Raw genomic sequence first — 19,516 nt, 5'->3', positions numbered from 1 at the left:
GGTAGACCACACATCTCTTTTATAAAGATTTATTATACTGTAGTTGAACCAGACTGTAATATAACATTTATTTTGTACAAAGAATGTCCTTTGACAAATATACATGGGTATTTCAACAATGCTAAAGTCATTACACTCTGTTCTCGGTGGTTCCAGATTTCGAATAGTTTTTGTGTTGTCAGAAAACTCCAGAAAGTAATGCACATAACTTGTGGAAGGTGAGTGGCCTTCACATGTTAATTTATCACCAGCAGAATACGACACGTGTGTCACGTTATTTGTAGAATAATTGAGTAATGGAATAATTTTCACACCTCTCATAATGAAATGAAATGAAGATGATTACCCTGAAATAAAAAGTAAAAATCAGATTTTCAATCTCATTTAAAGCAATGCTATATAAGTTCAGGCAAGAAGAGAATTTGAATCTTCTTGGAAGATCATATAAATTCATTGACTCTAAATATTGAATATCAAAACTAATTTTCACTTTTTGAAGTAATTTTTTTTATTATGATATGGCAAAATGTATTGTTTAAAAAAAGTGATAAATGATACAAAAGTCGCAGGAAAACTTTCTCCTTTATCAACCGAATTCCCATTGTTTTATATGATTTCTTCCCATTACATTTTTTGGTGATTTTGACAGGTTTTAGATGTTTTTGCTAAATGAAACCAAGACCTATTTCTCAAGGCCTAAACATTTGTGCAAAGCCTCCTTGTTGCAAAGCCTGTTCTGGTGGCATTGCATTCTGGGACATTGCATTCTGGGACATTGGAGGAGGCTGCCCAGACATAGGGTTACCTTGCATCCGCATATTGGCAGATTCAAATGGATTTTGTGCAGGTGGTTGTCCCATCATATTACCAGGACCCCCTCTAAGTGTAGGCTGTGCCATGCTGCTTCCCATGTGACCTCCAAAATGTTGTTCATGTGGATATTGCTTATTTTGTAATCGGGGTTTTCCTTGGACGACGACAATGAACGAATTTTCTGGCTTGTTGACGATGATTTCTGTCGCTAAGGCATTAGGATCTTTGATTTCTTTCAGTTGCCATCTACCACTATAAACCCATTCGAACTTTCGGTACAGAATATCGTATCCTCTTACAGGCTGCTGAGGTGGATCCCATTTTACTCTTAACATGGTGGTGTTATTTGGTCCCTTCACACGATCGACAGTAACATTTGGTGGTACAATAGTGTCTGTTGAGGAAAAGTTTTGAAGTCTTTGAGATTATTGGAATTAGAGAAAACAAAGCAGAATCAATAACAATTTAACAATAACAACATGCAGAACAATAATTGAGGTTTCTCACGTCGTTTTTTGGTTCTGATGACCTGAATGGCTGGTTCTCCAAATCCAATTCTATTAACAGCATACAGTTTAAACTCGTGGACTGTATCGTCATCTAAGAAACAAACAGTAAAATTAAAGAAACACTGCAAAGAAGCAATGACTTTAAAACGTGACTTAACGCCTGCATTCTTTATTTTGTTCGTCATTTAAAGATACCTGCTATAAACAAATGTTTTATGATTTGTTTAAGAAATGACAAAAATCATTTTTGAAAAACCTGTGACGCTTTACGCCGGCATGATTTATAATAATGCAGTGTTGCAGTTCATATCCTCATGCATTTTCAAATTCTTATATTTACATTATATATTCTACATTTCACACTTGACAGATTCTGTGGTTGTTATAACGATATAGTTTGCTAATACAACCTGCCATTGGGTCAAATGCTGTCTGATGTGTTTCATACCAATTGTTAAGCCGTTCTTGGCACACCGATTTAAACTTCTGATTACTATGTTGATCTGATCAAGATATATATATATATATATATATATATATATATATATATATATATATATATATATAGGACTTAAAGCGGGTGTGGCCGGTCGACAGGGGTGCGTATATACATGGACTTACGTGCGCAAGATTGTAAGTGCACTGTATATCTTTTTACTTCTATAATGAAGGATTTTAATTTTCTATGAAATGTGTTGAAATTCAGGTTGTAGGTATACTTGAGGACGATCTGTGTGATCAAAACCACCTGCAATCACGTGCACTGATTTTAATAGCATGGCACTTAAACGACAATGATTGAATTGTTTTATTATGTAATGGACTGAAAGTCACAATACAAGTAGATATTGATACGCTTTATTGATTGCCATGGTCGAAATCACTTATATTAACGCGCATGAGCGTCCCTTGAATTTCATTGGAAACTGTTTTAACGTTTGAAACTTTCTTGCTTTTTAATGAATTAGTTCGAAAATTATATTATAGATATTTATTGAGACGATTAAGCCACTGGCCCGAGATGAAATCCATTATAACTGTAAGACCTTCAATGTTGATCGGAATTACCGAGGCCTCCGATCACATTCACAAATGGTCAAAATTATTGAGGGCAAGTGCATGCTTGTTCAGTTCATTTTCATTGGGTTATGCTTAACTTACATAGTTCTCCTATAACTCAGGGAAATAAAGTCAAAGTTATACTGTCCTTAATTAAAGTGTATATTGAACGATTCAAAATAACTTCATCAAACAAATTGGTCTATGAAATTCGCAAAAATTATCTTCGTGAAATAAAATTTCGTAAGTTATCCATTAGTGACAAAATTAATTCGCAAAATGTAAGTACAGGAAAATTAATCCATAGCAATTTAACCCAATTTCACAAGTGTAAATCGTCTCAAAAATTTTCAGATTTACATGTATCCATGCATGAAGAGTTTTGTTTGTAGCATAACTCCTTTAGGTGTCAGCGCTTGATTTTCTTCGCTACTTCCATGACAAAACCATAATGTCCGAAAAGGACATTTCTCATTACCTAAGTAATCTGACACCCATCTGAGTCTATTTGGTTCGATGATTTCCTTTCTGAGGGCGCCGTTTTTAACTCCCCAGTGGAGTGTGTAGTTTGTGAGAGCTCCGTATGTTCGCTCTGGAGGAATCCATCTCATGGTGTACTGGGGAGGATCTTCACGAGACGATTCCATCTGAACGGTTCGGGGGTGTGTGGGCACTGTTACAAAAATAATGCTTCATTTGAGTACAAATAAATTTTTCATTTTGACGAAATCCAAAAATGTTTCTTCATTGAGTTGAATTAATTTAGTTGCAGTAAACATTTCTAATTTTCTTCAGAGAAAGTTTTATTTCTAGTGAACAAAATACATATACATGTACGTGTAGTAACCATTCTACATATGGTCGAAATTTTACAAAAAATGGCATTAAAGGTAAAAGTTTAAAACAGAAAATAATATCCTACTACCATCAGCTTTGGTTTCACACATGACAACAGCTCCACCTCCTCCAAATGTTTTTCTGGTTCTTGAGGACGCTTGGAAATAATAGACTGTAGCGGGTTCCAGACCATCGATAATTGCTTCTCTGACAGTATCGTCCTTAGACTTGTAGAGGTAGAAATCTCTGTATCTGCTGTCTGTGTAGTTAATGTTGTATCCACGAATGATTCCGTCCCCGGGGAGGAGGCTAGGTGGATCCCATGTAAGGATGACGGCGGTTATATTGAGGGAGGTACAGTTCAGGTTCAGCGGATGTGGAGGGTCTGTTATAAAGGACAATACAATCTTTTGTCATTCATACATTATGTGGAGGATCTGTTACATGTATATAGCAGAAATTTTAACCCATCTCTTAACCCATAAAAATGATGCGACTTTGGTAGCGACGAAATATCCTAAATTTTTATCTTTATAGATTAATATTCATAATTCTACGATCATATACGTAAAGTCAAACTTGATTTTCGAAATACAGATAAAAACACACACCACGTGCATTTTTGTTTGTCTCAATATTGCTATTATGAACAGTAGTAAAAGTATAAGTATGGACTAAATAATATCCTAGTTCGATATCGCAGTGGTTAATGATAAAAGTTCAGATTTATCAACTCGTGTGCTTTGTGAGTTTTGGAACTGTTGACAACAGTAGCGACCTCCATTTGATAATGGATTCTGAAATATGGTGTAGTTTACGTAGGTATACCAACGTTTTAAAATTGAAAGATAAGAAAACGTATGTTTTGGTCGGTGTTACCAAACAAGTGTTGATTTCAAAATATGTCATTAACATCTTTATTATGTGGTAAGATACTTTTAAGTCTTACCAAGAAATAGCTATATTTTTGACAAATATGTTTTTCTCCTGTTCATGAATTGAATACAAATATTCCAATGGATAACATGTTACCGATAAGTTCCAGAGGGTGGAAACTACAATATGTAGGCTAGAACACATACGAAAAAAATCATCCTAGATTGACTATAAAAGAACGACTAAATGGAAAGTTGCCATATCCCTACGGAACCATTGTAAGGGCTGCATAAATGGCGCATTCCTCGCATTCAAAACTTAGCATTCCTGCAAGTGCAAATAACACCACGACTAATGATTAAAAAACAATCCGACTTTTAAAAAAATTGTTAAATTGTTTAGAATACATAACATACACAATAGTAAAATATTATATTCGGAAAAAGGATCTGAATATAACAAACATACTGTTTGTGTACTTATTTTAGCGTATCTAAAATTTGGTACACTTGGAGCAGGTGCGCGTAATCACGATTCAGCGCTCACTTCTATGTGTGATAAAGGGAAAATAGAATTTTTCATATTTTAGCGCATCTATAAATTTGACTTTTTGTGTCTCCGACAAGGTGCTAATATATGAATCCCGCTAAATATAAGTATACGTAAAATCTTTTTGTTCTGAGATAACTTACTGAAGTCGATGGTGCGAACCTCCTGGGGTATGCTCTTTGGCCCCTCTCCGTTGTTTGATCTTGCAGCTACCTCCATTACGTAGCGAGTGCCTTCTGACAGGTCATTAACGGTGTGATACTGGACAGGTGGGTTCACCTCTGCCGTCATTTGTGGGGCATTTCCGTCTTCTCTGTAGTAGATGATGTAAGATGAGATTTCTCCAGCGACCTCGGGACGTTCCCATTGTAAGTTTACTGTGTTAGGAGATTGATTATCCACTCTTAGTTGTCTTGGTTGGGATGGAACTAAAGAAAGTGAAAAATGAGTTTTCATAATGTGTAATTCTACATGAAAGTCAAGCAATCTGATTCTTTAGGCGATGATAATATAATCAAATTTAATAATATCTTCAATAAATTCCCCAGCAAAAATGACTTTTCTAAATAACTATATAAAGATTTAAAATTCTTACTGATATCAGGGGTTACGATAACTTCTGGAATACTTGAAGATTCAGAAACAACACCGGCAACAGTTCCAATGCGGACTTGATATCTAGAACGTGGGGTCAGATCTGTGATGGAAGCGCTGGTTTGGGAAGAGTCACATATTTTGAAAACAGCCTCGCCTTGTGGTTGATATCCTGTTTCGTCAATGGCAGAGAAGTAGACTTTGTATTGGAGATTGTCTGGGAGAGGCTGCGGGGGATCCCACCTCACGACAATGGAGGATACGTTATCCATAGTAGCTGCCTCGGCGATGACATTGGTGGGTGGTAGAGGTGGGGCTGAAATGTTTACATACAGTTAGTACTTTTATACATACAGTGTATATGTATGTAGTGAAACAGATAGCAAAAATAACGGGCATACTACGTATCTGTCGTTCGAGCTAAAGCCCATCATCTCTAATTTCTTATCTCTTTCTTTGGTAGATTACGTCCCATTTGATTAGATTTCATTCATACTGTGTACGTTACCAGCTGTAAAGTTTTACCATAGTAGTTGGAGTTCTTTGAAGCGTCTATGCCTCGGTTGTTTAAGTTACATCCTGTGATCGGTTGTTTAAGTTACATTCTGTGATCGGCAGTTTAAGTTACATTCTGTGATCGGTTGTTTAAGTTATATTCTGTGATCGGCAGTTTAAGTTACATCCTGTGATCGGTTGTTTAAGTTACATTCTGTGATCGGCAGTTTAAGTTACATTCTGTGATCGGTTGTTTAAGTTACATTCTGTGATCGGTTATTTAAGTTACATTCTGTGATCGGTTGTTTAAGTTACATTCTGTGATCGGTTATTTAAGTTACATTCTGTGATCGGTTATTTAAGTTACATTCTGTGATCGGTTGTTTAAGTTACATTCTGTGATCGGTTATTTAAGTTACATTCTGTGATCGGTTATTTAAGTTACATTCTGTGATCGGTTATTTAAGTTACATTCTGTGATCGGTTGTTTAAGTTACATTCTGTGATCAGTTGTTTTAAGTTACATTCTGTGATCGGTTATTTAAGTTACATTCTGTGGTTGGCAGTTTAAGTTACATTCTGTGATCGGCAGTTTAAGTTACATTCTGTGATCGGCAGTTTAAGTTACATCCTGTGATCGGTTGTTTAAGTTACATTCTGTGATCGGTTATTTAAGTTACATTGTGATCGGTTGTTTAAGTTACATTCTGTGATCGGTTGTTTAAGTTACATTCTGTGATCGGTTGTTTAAGTTACATTCTGTGATCGGTTGTTTAAGTTACATTCTGTGATCGGTTATTCAAGTTACATTCTGTGATCGGTTGTTTAAGTTACATTCTGTGATCGGTTGTTTAAGTTACATTCTGTGATCGGTTGTTTAAGTTACATTCTGTGATCGTTAGTTTAGTACAGGAGCAGTATCTACTATCTACCTATATTAATATCTTGGGCTTGACGTGGTGGTTGCCGGGGATCGAATCTGGGATCTCTCGGTTGTGAAGCGAACGCCTCAACTATTTCGTTCTCGTCATCGGTTTCGAATTCATTATCATTTAAATCATGATGGGAGCGCAATCCAGTACTGAAAATGTGATTTATGAGATTTATGCCAGGTTTGAATTATGATTTAAGAGTTCCATAATTGTGTTACATTTTGCACTATTTCTTGAAAACTGACTTCCAAGATGAAGTATGTTATCCTCTGCAGTAGTTTTGCACTAGAAATGTCACCTTTAGTGATTGTTGTCGTCTGCAGTAGTGTCACCTTTAGTGATTGTTGTCGTCTGCAGTAGTGTCACCTTTAGTGATTGTTGTCGTCTGCAGTAGTGTCACCTTTAGTGATTGTTGTCGTCTGCAGTAGTGTCACCTTTAGTGATTGTTGTCGTCTGCAGTAGTGTCACCTTTAGTGATTGTTGTCGTCTGCAGTAGTGTCACCTTTAGTGATTTGCTTTTTTTATTCGTGGTAGAATATATGGCTATTAGGAATTGAATTACCCTGCTTCCAAACTCTAACTTGGTCCACAACCGGAAAATATATATCAATTTCAGAAATGGGGGTAAGTTTGATGTTATAGCATTACATTCTAACGGTTATAGTTCTTGTAGTGGTTACTTAGGAATGAGAATTTCCCGCAGATATTCACCATGTACACCATCTGAAGCAAGTTTAATGTTCTGCATCCTTCATGTATTGTACTAATTGTTTCTGCCTTCAAACCTTAAACTTGAAATATAGATCGGTTGCAGTATCCAAATCCTTATAATTCTTCTTTATTCTTCCAGCACAAAGTTAAAATTGTAAACCAAAATCCTAAAACAGAATTCCAATAACAAACATTTATATTTCAAAAAGTCTGTCCTCTTTTACCTTTACCAGAACCTTAATGCCACAAACTTGATAAACAGTTAAGAGATAACCCAGAGATATGCAGGAAAATATTTGCTACCTAGCAAGTTGTACATGTAAGAGGAATTCCTCTTATAGTAACTTGTGACAAAAGATGGATCCGCTAAGACAACCAGATGGACACAACAATATACCCGAATTTTCTCAGACATTGACGATAAAATCACGTTCTCCAATGCATTTGATATTTGCGGAAAGAAATTTTTTTTTTTTAAAGTAGTACATGTACATGCACATTTTTCTCTGTGAACATAATATATCTGAAAGTTGCCCGTGCATTCTATATCAAAATATAGTAAACGTAGCTAAATTGAATTGAAAGTCATATCAGGGACCAGTTAGGGCGGTCTATACTCGTATTACACATTTAGTGCTTTAAATAAGAACAAATGCATACATGTCGGAACTATATTTTTCTTGTCGATTTGTTTTCTGTAGCTGGTGTAAATACACTAGTCTTTAACGAGTAAGATTTTCTATATATTTTTTTTTAAATTGAAATGATTCCAAACAATACATTTACAAACACCAAAAAAAAAAAAAAGATGGGATACGGGCCCTATATGGCCCCCATTTTGTAATGTTAACATGGACAAAACAGTAGATCATAAATTAGTAGTTCAGATCATGTTTATTGCAAAATGACCATATTCCAAGTTCACAGGAAGGACATAAAATAAATGAAAAAATTTGAATTTCCTCATAGTGGCGAAAACGTATTGCTGCTTGCAAAAATATTGTCTACCTTACATAGTTTGTAACCCTGTATCAATTGCAACTTTTGTATAAACACGGTGCATTGACAAACGTGGGGTCGATGTTGGTATGAAAATTTCATAAAAAAGAAAATGCCATTTTCAGCTGAAACCTTTAACTTGCTTAACCTTGTGACAATCCTGTGGTTTTAGACTCTCATATTTATGATCGTGATTATATATATCTACTATATTGAATCACAAGATTTTAAATCTATTTTGAAATTTACATGATAAATGGGGGGCGAAAGGGGTCCTTATCATGCCTTGCTCTTTACGATTTATATTGCTAATGTCCATGTCTCTACTTGTAAGATTACTTTCTAGGTAGTTTGGTTTTCTTCAAGTAACTTTGATCCCAACTTTCACCCTTTAACCTCTATATAATGAACGTTATGACCAAGTGCTTAGTACGTTATGACCGAGTGTTTAACGCTTGAGAAATGACAATATTACAAGGTTCTTGTAGAAATGTGTGGTCTTGTGAACTACCAAGGAGGCGGTACTCATTGGCAAAGCAAAGTGCACATGTCTTATCAAATATGCTCATTGGGAATTGACGCCCATATGCATCGAATATGCATATGATTTCACAGAAAGAAAGAAAATATACAATTGATTAAAAAAAAACAACAATGAAGTTAAACATGACGTGGGTATGAATACTCTTAGTGGTATTACAGAGCAGCTATACATAATTGTGTGTGGATTATTCTATTTCTCGATAAAGTAGTGGTTAATTAGAAAAACAATTGAAATTGAGTTTCAATCGAACAGAAAGACCCTGTTCTGTCATATTTAATACTGAAAGAGTAATTTCCGTGTTAAGGAAACACAAAGATTATAAATGAGATCCTTCTAAATATTGCTATTTTAAGATGTTTCACCGGCAAGCAGAACATGTCTTATTAAAAGAGATAAAAACGTATTTTGGCAATGTGTTGCATAACACGACAGGACTTGTGTTGTCCTGTGACTTCACCGATCAATCCTGACAGCGAATTTACATATTATACAATGCATCTTATGTCAAGATTTGTATACACGATTAAGAAACTATAAACCTATTGTAACCCAAGTTTTATCATAATTATGGAAAACTTATCACACGTTTTATGACAAGGTAGTAGATCATGTTAACTTTAAATTGCTAATCGAATGTCAATTTTTAATATGAATTGTCAAAGAAGTCACGCCGATTGGGAGCCGTTTTGTGCTGGGAATTCATAATTAATATGCTTCATATTTAAGAAATACACTAATTTCCGTCGTGTTCATATGTCAGACGAAATTAATACATGCATGAAACAATTAACTCTGGTATTAATTCCCTATCCGCGATATAATGGTATTGCTGTATAATGAAAACCGCAATGCGTTGTACTGTGTGACTAAACAAGAACACTTTCTTACAGACCTACACGGGAAAGGATGGTAGTGATGGGGTCATGACATTTCTTCTGTTTGAACAGATCATTTCTTATCAATGACATTATATTCCTAAGAAACCAAATTTTCACTTAAGTACAACAATCACGCGCTGTTGTTCGCGTGACACAGTCATTTGTCATGAACTCCACTCCAGCGTGGATTTTGCCTTTAGGTCTTCCAGAATTGGTTGTTATTATTGCTTAATACATTTATTACGTTATAATTATGGTGACTTTATTAAGGATAACTTATGTATGTAAATGTTTGTGAATGCAAAGACAAATAAACCCCGTAAATTTTAAATGTTTCGGAGCCAACTTCGTCACCTTACCTCACGAACTTTAACATTTTTACCGGTATATCAAGGCAACAGTTTTTATCGGTATATCAAGGCAACAGTTTTTATCGGTATATCAAGGCAACAATTTTTATCGGTATATCAAGGCAGCAGTTTTTTATCGGTATATCAAGGCAATAGTTTTTATCGGTATATCAAGGCAACAGTTTTTATCGGTATATCAAGGCAAAAGTTTTTTTATCGGTATATCAAGGTAACAGTTTTTTATCGGTATATCAAACCAACATATTCCCGTGGGATCTGGGTTAGAATAGGTCCTCACTCCTCAGTACACTATGCTTGTCGCAAGAGGCGACTAAATTGGGCGGCCCTTCGGATGAGACCGCAAAAACTGAGGCCCGTGTCACAGCAGATGTGGCATGATAAAGAACCCTCCCTGCTCAAAGATCGTAATTGCCGAGCATAAGCCTAAATTTTGCAGCCCTTCACTGGCAATGGTGAATTCTCCATATTCATGAGTGAAAAATTTTCTCGAGGGACGCTAAACAATATACAAGCAATCAAGGCAACAGTTTTTATCGGCATATCAAAGCAACGGCGAGACCAACTGTAAATGCTTTTGGGGGTTACTCAGTATTATCCACGTATCAAACTAATTGAATTAATTTTATCCGAAATGATCTAAAAGAAATTCTTTAAAAACGGAGAATCAGAAAAATACTTTTTACGTTATTTTGCTAAACTATTCGGGCTTTCGATTCTCAATAGGTGGCCAGTTGAATGCAACTGGCCGTAAAGGACATATGTCCAATTTAGTAACACAAGTTGTAGGTCGTTAATCATATAACGAGGAACATTTTCGACCGAAATAAATGCGTTCTAAAGAGGACTAAAGGGTCCGTGTTTTAAAAAATGGGTCAGTCTAATTTATCAGCGTACAATACAGAAAATTATATTCCTAAAATAGTAAATCAGAAGACCCTCGGAGATCCAACGATTCAAAATATGTTTGTCTATCTTAGTTCGCTGCCCCCGAATTATTGTCCACAAATATTTCCCCGTGACAGGTTTATAATCAATCAGACCATGTCAACACGAAGTTATATCCCTTTACCTAAACAAAATCTGCAACAAAAACAAGTCTCCACTTACTGACTTTGGAGGTGCAGGCTCCAATACGCATCTTGAGTTGTGCACTGTTGTCTTCTAAATTCTTGAGTCGGAGTTCAACCTCCTCCAGGAAACTAGAGTAAACAGCATTGGTATTCACCGGAGTGTTGGGGATATTTTGTCCCAGCTCAGATTGAATGACTGCTTGTAATATTTGAGCATTGGTAAGAATCTGTTCCAAATGCCCATTGATGGCTAGGAGTCTTTGTTGCTGCTGAGCATATAGTTGGTGCACACAAACACAAAGTGTCACAATAGTTAATCCCAATGAATTCCACATTATGGGAAGTCTTTATTTTTGGTTAATCCTGTAAAACGAACAAATAAAATAAATAACCCCTGAAGTGATTTTTGACGACAAATTTTAGTTGCTCTTGTTATATTTAAACTAGCGCCTCCTTCCCATCACCGGAACTGCTTTCGTGACCGTGTCTTTTACTTTTGACGCTTCTTGTACTCGGTGTGAAATATATGCGGCTTTGAGTGACGTTACACGCGCTCATTAGGTATTCTGGTCTCTTGATTACCTTAGGCTATTTATGAAATAGGATGATAAAAGGCATTTAGAGGCGTAGCACAAGTGTGGTTAGGCCCAAATATTTAAACAGGTTTGGAAACTTACATCTGTAATTTTAATTAATAACGATTTTGTTGTATTATTACCATCTAGAATTTTTCCAGGATAGTTTCAATTGATGAATAGCAAAAGGCAGGGAAATGTTAGTAAATTGGAATTAAATTTGATGAATTGAAAATGCAATAATCTTTATCACTTTCAGAGAGAAATATCATGAAACAATAATTTTTGATTAATTTTATGCTTTTTTCAAAGATTTCGTCAACTGAACATTTGTGATATGCATTTGATATGATACATGTTGCATTGATTCATTATTTAGTCATTAAAAAAAATTCGGAAGCAAGGACCCGAACGGCAAAATGCATGATCTGGAAATGTTTAGAAAAGATTGTACGTAATGATATAAACCCCAGAATTACTTCATGAATAACATTATGTGGAGAAAATGTTAATTTGTATGCAGATGCAATTAATAAATGTGAAAATATCTGGTGCATTGTGATGTATTGCGTATAAAGAAACATACAGAACTGACAAAATTTGATGAATATTAGCTGTTTATTTCTCAGCTCTAACTTCTTATAAATTCTGTACATGTGTTCAAGCAATTACTTAATCATTAGACCAGGATGCATTTTCTTTGGGTGTATAATTTAGAATTTTATTTTTCTACCGCTGTTTAGTTAAATTTGTTGTGAAATAGATTTAAACGCAAGCTGAACATGCAAACATTCATTCTACTCACTTTATCAAATCATCAAAACATTCTTTTCTGCCTAAACAGTTATCAAACTGTAAAGTTTAATGGGAAAGTCTTTTTGTACTACACATATAAGGATAGTTTGATAAGCACTCCCCCGCGTCATATCCGGTCGCGGTAGCTCAGTGGTAGAGCGTTCGCTCTGTAGCCGGGAGGCTGGGAGTTTGAGCTCCGCCTGTGTCATGATAATTTAACATTAGTAGTAATTGCTCCTTTGGGAAATGCACGGCATTTAAAAGTGAGAATCACGGTTCTTTCGGATATTACCTTAAAAACGGAGGTTCCGTGTCGCGGCAAGCGTTGACACGTAAATGAACCCTTTTTCCTATGGTCCTGAGGACTTAAACATAGGTCTACCTTTGTGGTACCTAACCTACAGATGATGACGTCATAATGTGAGTGAAAAATATTCTAGATGTTATGTAGATAAATCAATCAACTGAAGATGGGATTCCAGAAACCTTTCCAAATTAATCTCTGTGTTGTGTTGAAAAGTGTTCATGAAGAAAAAGGACGGTCTTGATATCTAAGTAACAGTACAGCGTTTCGAAATTTTAAAAAATAAAAAAGATATACGATACACTGAATTTGACTACAGATTACTCCGTTTACCTGATCAAGATATAGGGCTCATGGAGGATGTGACCCGTCGACAGGAGATGATTACTCCTCCTTGGCACCTGATCCCACCTCTGATATATCCAGGGGTCCGTGATTACCCAACTCACTATTTTATATTCCTTATAGGGATTATGAGATTGATCACTGTTCGTTATTTTTATGCTCCCGAGATCGAAGAGCATAGTGTTATTGTCCTGTCTGCCATTCTGTCCGATACTTTAACCTTACCAATAACTTTTGAACAGTACGTGCTAGAGCTTTGATATTTCACATGAGTATTCCTTGTGACAAATCTTTCCGTGGGTATCAACATTTTTGACCATGTGACCTTGACCTTGGAGTTTGACCTACTTTTTGAAAAAAATGACATTGGCCATAACTATTTGAGCTTCATATTGCACATAGCATTTCTTGTGACAAGATCTTTCTACTGGTACCAAGATATTTGTCCTTGTCACATTGACCATCTTTGGAATTGGCCATTATCGGGGACATTTGTGTTTCATAAACACATCTTGTTACCTTTCATAAAAGGTATACAATAAAATGTTGCTGGTACCTTCCGACCTATACTTACCTGTAGAGTGGGTTGATAGAAAAATAATTACGTTTAGGGCTGAAGGCGAGGGAGTTATTTTACGTTCCCGTCGAGAAGTTTTCACTCATATTGAGAATTCAACAGCTGTAGGTGAAGTACCACACATTTAAACTTATGCATGGCACTCAGGGCCGTAGCAGTGAGGGTTCTTTCTCATGCCAACGTCTGCGGCGATATGGGTCCTCCGTTCTCAATGTCATATTCAAAAGACCCGCGACTTCCGCTTTATACTCAATGGAAGCCTTCCAAAACGATCAATCGGAATATTGAAAGTGGTGAGATATGACGAATCATTGTCAAGTTTGATTTGCATGTAGCCTGGTTTTGCATCAAGAACTGAGAATAATTTCGCACCGGGAATAAAGGATGCCACTTCCTCTACCGTTTTCATCGGATGATGTTCACGCTTAATGGCTTCATTAAGGTCTTTCGGATCAATACAGATTCTCATTGTAGTGTTCTGCAAGCTAACAAACCTTGAACTGACCCATTCAGTGGGTTCTTCAACGGGAGTAATATACTAGCCATCAGATTCCATTTCCGTTAGCTTTTCAATGATTCGCGGCTTCAACGACGCTGGCAGACGACGCACTGGGTGGAACACATATTTTGTGTTTGGGCTGATTTTAATGCTGTGTTCTCCTGGTAGAGTCCCAGTAGTGCAGATAAGATCAGTAAAGTCACAGTTTGTACTGCATAGTATCACACTCAACAGTGTCCATACGCATAATGAGATCAAGTTATTCAGCTGTGGCTCCAGTTATGACGTTTCCCTGTGAAACAGATGCTACTTCCAATTTGGTAGTAATAGGTGTATTACTCACTTTGGCGGTGAGTGGTAAGTCAACACAGAGTTCTGGACGGATTGTATGGTTTGTGAGGGAACAGGGTATTTTCTGCGAATCCTGCTATTACCATGGAGAATAGCTTTCTCACCTTCTCCCATTACAAACGTTATGTACCCTTCATGTCCATGTTTTCCTATCCAACCATACCTAATCAACCAACGTTGCTCTTTTGGTCTTTTTTACATAAAGGTTTTTTTATATACAAATTCAATGTTCTGTCTACTGGGTAAACGCAGGGACTAGTTGCAATCTCCAGGTGAGACCAGTCCATAGAAGGTTGTTCAAACGAAGCAGACATGGCGACGTAACAGACAGACAGTTTACGGACTCGTTTACGAGGTTGTTACTGACGGACTGGCTTGTTCTGCCTTCTGACACCACGTTATGTATGCTTGTGAATAATACAAAACACTCTGTTATCCACGTGTTTCAGAATGCCGAGTCCGACTAATATTTATAACATGAACATACATTTACACTGACCTTCAAATTGCAAATCAATTTTAGGTTTGCTGTGTTACATTGTACACAAGACAGCTCGCATACGGAAAAACGAATCTGGAAAAGGTGCATGTTTCGAGTTTAGAGAAAGAAGAGAATAGCAAACATATTTATAATCGGTGCATTTTCCAGATTGGTCAAATACTAAGAATAAGCAAACTTTAAATGTAGGACAGTTCAGGGGCGGATCCCGGAATTGCGGTCAGGGGAGGCGCAGCAACTTTATGAGGCTGGGGGCTGCCTTGAGGCCCCCAGCAGTGGCGTACATGTAGCTTCCATTGAGGCAACCGAGGCAGCTGCCTCTGTAAAAAAAAAAAAAAAAAAAAAAAAAAAAAACCTTTTACGTTGTTAAAATGTCGATAGCTTCTGCCTCGGTAATATTCGAACCCAAGCTACGCCTATGCCCAGTTGATCCGGGGGGGCAGGGGCGAAACATCCGGCAGATCCTGGATTTTACAGATTTTATAGGGCTTGAATTATGTCTCTTATGTAGTCATTTTTACTATTTTCTGTCATATTTGATAAGATGAAATTTAAAAAATGACGTAAATTTTAAGGGTTTTTGAAAAAATATAAGTTATCCCAATAAAATTAATTCAATAAATCAAAAGATTTTGTCATTTATTTCTCCAAGAGCGGAAGAAATTATTGCACTTCTTTTATCGTTTACAATTTTCTAAACAAGAGACCACGATTTACCCTCAATTAAAAACTAGGGGGGGGGGGGGGGAGGGGGGGTGACCGGTCGACAGGGAATACTTACTCCTAGACATCTGATCCCACCTCTGGTATGTCCAGGGGTCTGTGTTTGTCCATCCCTTAATTTTGTATTCCTTGAAGGACTTATGATAATGTTCACCGTTCGTTATCTTCACCTTTTCATTGAAGTCAGTATTTGTCGCATCAGCGCACTAGGATTTTTTTCAATTCATAGGTATCAGCCTTAATTCTTGACAATAAAGACATGTTTTGACTGTTTTCCTTTGTTCATTCATTTAAGAAAAGTATTCATCCCGCAACTATTGTAGTGACCCAGTAAAGGTAACTAGCTAAACTGAGGTGACATTCGGTCACTGCCCCCTGTAGTCCCATGTGTTGTACTTTACTACATGACGTGATCATATTTTTCAAAGGTTGATGTGTACAGTTTAGCTTTGTCGATAGATCATTCGATTTAGCTATGACATTTATCTACAAACTCTAAACATAGCCTCTTAATGCTAAACCATCAACTAGTCCTAAACATAATCCCTTAATACTAAACCATAAACTAGTTCTAGACTTACCCGTCTAATACTTCCCGTGGGGATCCGAGTTCGAATAAGTCCCCAGTACCCCTTGCTTGAATCTTTCACTCATATGGAGACGTCACCATTGCCGGTGAAGGACTGCAAAATTTAGGCCTTTGCTTGGCGCTTACAACTTTTGAGCAGGGAGGGACCTTCGTGCTACACCTGCTCAGACAAGGAGCCTCGTTTTTGCGGTCTCATCCGAAGGACCGTCAAACAAACACTAACTTTTAACCATTAGTCTAAGCCTAACACCTTTTAAAACCAAAGGCTAATCCTAGTCTCTAACGTTTACCTAAAATTTAATACGGGTATTTCACCTCAAATATGACCGTAATCAGAATCCCTAACCCTGCCAGTTGTCAAGCGAGTGCAATAGCCAAAGGGATAAAGCAACTGGTAAAATACTTACTTTTAAAAGTTTGATGAACAGGGATGACGTTCTGGATGTTGTCACGTGACATCCTGAGGAATCTTTGTCTTGACGTGGTGTGAATTCAATCTGTGTGTTGTCACGTGACATCCTGGGGAATATATTGGCATTGTGTAGATTTCATCCGATTGTTCTCACGTGGCATCCTGAGGAATATCTTGACAATGTATGGATGTTGCCATTTTTGGAAATCTCTATTTTGACAGGGTGTATATTCCATTAGATTGTTGACAGGTGACATTCTAGGCATTTTCTGTCTTGTCAGGGTGTGGATTCTGCCTGGACCAAGCTTACCGGAAATGTCACCCATATAGATTTATAGTTGTAAACTTCTGGTTCACCAAAACTACTTAACCACAATCATTAGAGCTTTTTTTTTTACAGATACGTTCCAAATCTACCAAAATGAATTATATCCAATGTTCAAGCTTTAGACAAGGTCAAAACAACTGTAGAAACTGAAGCGTCGATTTCAAGTGTGGCGAGACGCTTTTAAGTGACTTTGGTTAGGGCAGGCATTTGTTTGCAAATTGTAAAAGTTCACTTATGCCAAGGTGAGAAGAAAATGTGGTAAAAGGATATAAAAAGAACTTCCAACCATACAGGTATCATTTTTAAAAGTCCTAGATCGACAAAAACGTTTACATGGGAATCTTAATCAGAAATGACTTCCAACGTAATATTGCCTTCTAGTTTTTTGGGTTTTTTTTTTTTTTTTTCATTTTCAACAACCAAGTTACACCAGCGATTATGTGTTCATTTATAACATAACCAACACATGAAAATAATTAGATGAAGAGCAGTTTATCTTTTTCACTTGGAAAAGGTCATCCCCTGATCATTATGACTTACGTAAACATCCTTGCAAACTGAATTCATGTCCTTGTTTAGTGATATGTGGTCTGTGTCGGTGGACACTACGTGTTTTTCATATGTCCCAGTGTTCAAAATTGATTATTTCAAACAATTAATGCCCATATTACCATTCTACATATAATATAATGTAATAGGCACCTGACTCCACCTCTGGTAGTGCAGGGGTCCGCGTTTGCCCAACTCTCTATTTTGAATTGTTATTGGAGTTATGAGATGGATCACTGTTCGTTATCTTCACCTTTCACGATAATCCAGTAAAAGTAACTCAGGAAATAGTTGTGACACAAGCCTAAAAATGAACATAGATGAATCCCATGTAGTATGAAGAGATTTTTTTTTTAAAAAGAAAAGAAGAAAAAAACAATGAATAAATTTACTTCAGTCTTTAAGGATGCTGATTCTAATCCTTTTTATCTAATCAGATAAAATAATATTACTCGTAAAATCTAAGCAAGGCATTTTGTATACAATTGAGAATGTGCAATTTATACTGAGTTGTTTGAGATAAGACTAGTCTTAAACAAGCGGGCACCTGACATAGGGTTCCTTCGTGTTGTGCCAGTTTGACACACTCATGGAAATGGCAAGCCTAGAAGAAATTTTCCTTGTCGCCCTAATTATAAAACTAAAGTATACATGTATCTATCGAAAATTGTAATTAAACATAGGAACAAAATGTTGTGTTCGGAATATATCGGTTGAAATACTTTTTCAACATTCCACTTTAATGATTTTCAAATAAGTGGGGAAAACAGCCATGACAAGTTTTAAAAGTCACAACCATAATATCTTACATAGAACACTGTACATTCCCTATCTGCAGAGTTACTCTCAAAACTTCATTTATGTGGTTACCATAACAGACTTTGTGTCAGGGAGCTTTCATTTAAAATGGAACAGTCGAGCTGTAAGATATCCAAATTTTTTAAACGCTTAATTTTCTGGAAGTGACGCGATAGAGCATCATTTAATGTAAATGCTTTTTTTATCATAAAAAAAACATACTTTCACCTTGCTTGTCCGGAAACATTAAATCGTCAGTTTGTTGTAAATGTAAACTAAAAATGCTAATAAATTCGTTAATGCGGCAGATTAAAAAATGACCAAACATGTTTTATTCACATTTTGTTACTTTTTATATGAAAAAATATCAATCAAATGGATTCTTTTTAATTTTTTGCTACATATCATTCGATCCGTACAATCTAAGAGCAGTGAACTCGTAATAAATCAAGTTTGGTTTGCATCGAATTAATTATTCAATAGAAGGGCATCACCTTTTCTTTATGTGCCTTCGAACAATGCGATTTAGATAATTAATATCATTTCTTAATTCTATAAATTCAGTCAACAAATGGCGTTTTGTGTTATATTTACATTTACAAATCATGTTTTGTGTATTGTTACGTGAGGACCCGCGTCTAAATTTGGAGTGCGGGGCCCGCGTATGGTAATGAAATCGTGATTTTGTTAAACGTAATTTCAAACCTTATGGTTCAGTCATTGTTGATAGAATTGAAGCTCAATTTTAGTGACATAAGGAGGATTTTTACGATCTTTTCATTGTCTTATTAAAGAAACTCACACGGAGAACTTTATCCGTGAATGTTCAAGTAATATCTTAATCAGGCATGGAATTATGGACAGTGACATTTATTTTTTTAAAAAAACATGGTTAAAACCCGATCCCAGTTACAAGTAAATATTCTCAATCAATT

At 36.3% G+C, this 19,516-nt stretch overlaps 1 protein-coding gene across 2 annotated transcripts; it reads right to left on the bottom strand.

Moving 5' to 3' along the window:
* Window positions 1–13: 13 nt before the first annotated feature.
* LOC125682306 (fibronectin type III domain-containing protein 2-like) lies at window positions 14–11,749 on the bottom strand. Of its 2 annotated transcripts, XM_048922789.2 has the most exons (8): window positions 11,275–11,737; window positions 5,239–5,553; window positions 4,787–5,071; window positions 3,307–3,603; window positions 2,860–3,054; window positions 1,321–1,413; window positions 806–1,207; window positions 14–347 (listed from the first exon to the last, which is right to left on the bottom strand). In XM_048922789.2, exons 1-8 carry the CDS (start codon window positions 11,570–11,572, stop codon window positions 343–345), a joined length of 1,890 nt encoding a protein of 629 aa, XP_048778746.2. In that variant the 5' UTR covers window positions 11,573–11,737; the 3' UTR covers window positions 14–342. The 2 variants fall into 2 exon arrangements, with proteins under 2 accessions (XP_048778746.2, XP_048778745.2); XM_048922788.2 differs by having other exon boundaries at window positions 14–1,207; window positions 11,275–11,749.
* Between the last annotated feature and the right edge of the window lie 7,767 nt (window positions 11,750–19,516).

This window comes from Ostrea edulis, chromosome 2, assembly GCF_947568905.1.
Source record: "Ostrea edulis chromosome 2, xbOstEdul1.1, whole genome shotgun sequence".
Lineage (NCBI taxonomy): Eukaryota > Metazoa > Mollusca > Bivalvia > Ostreida > Ostreidae > Ostrea > Ostrea edulis.
This window is presented reverse-complemented; position numbering and strand designations above follow the sequence as displayed.

Bases quoted from the DNA above. Each gene is read 5' to 3' on its own strand.
- LOC125682306 (XM_048922788.2), bottom strand. From the start codon at position 11,572: ATGTGGAATTCATTGGGATTAACTATTGTGACACTTTGTGTTTGTGTG. The intron at 5,072-5,238 runs GTAAGAATTTTA...CACTTTCTTTAG, and splicing joins TATCGTAACCCCTGATATCA to TTCCATCCCAACCAAGACAA. The intron at 3,055-3,306 runs GTAGTAGGATAT...TTTTTGTAACAG, and splicing joins GTGTGAAACCAAAGCTGATG to TGCCCACACACCCCCGAACC.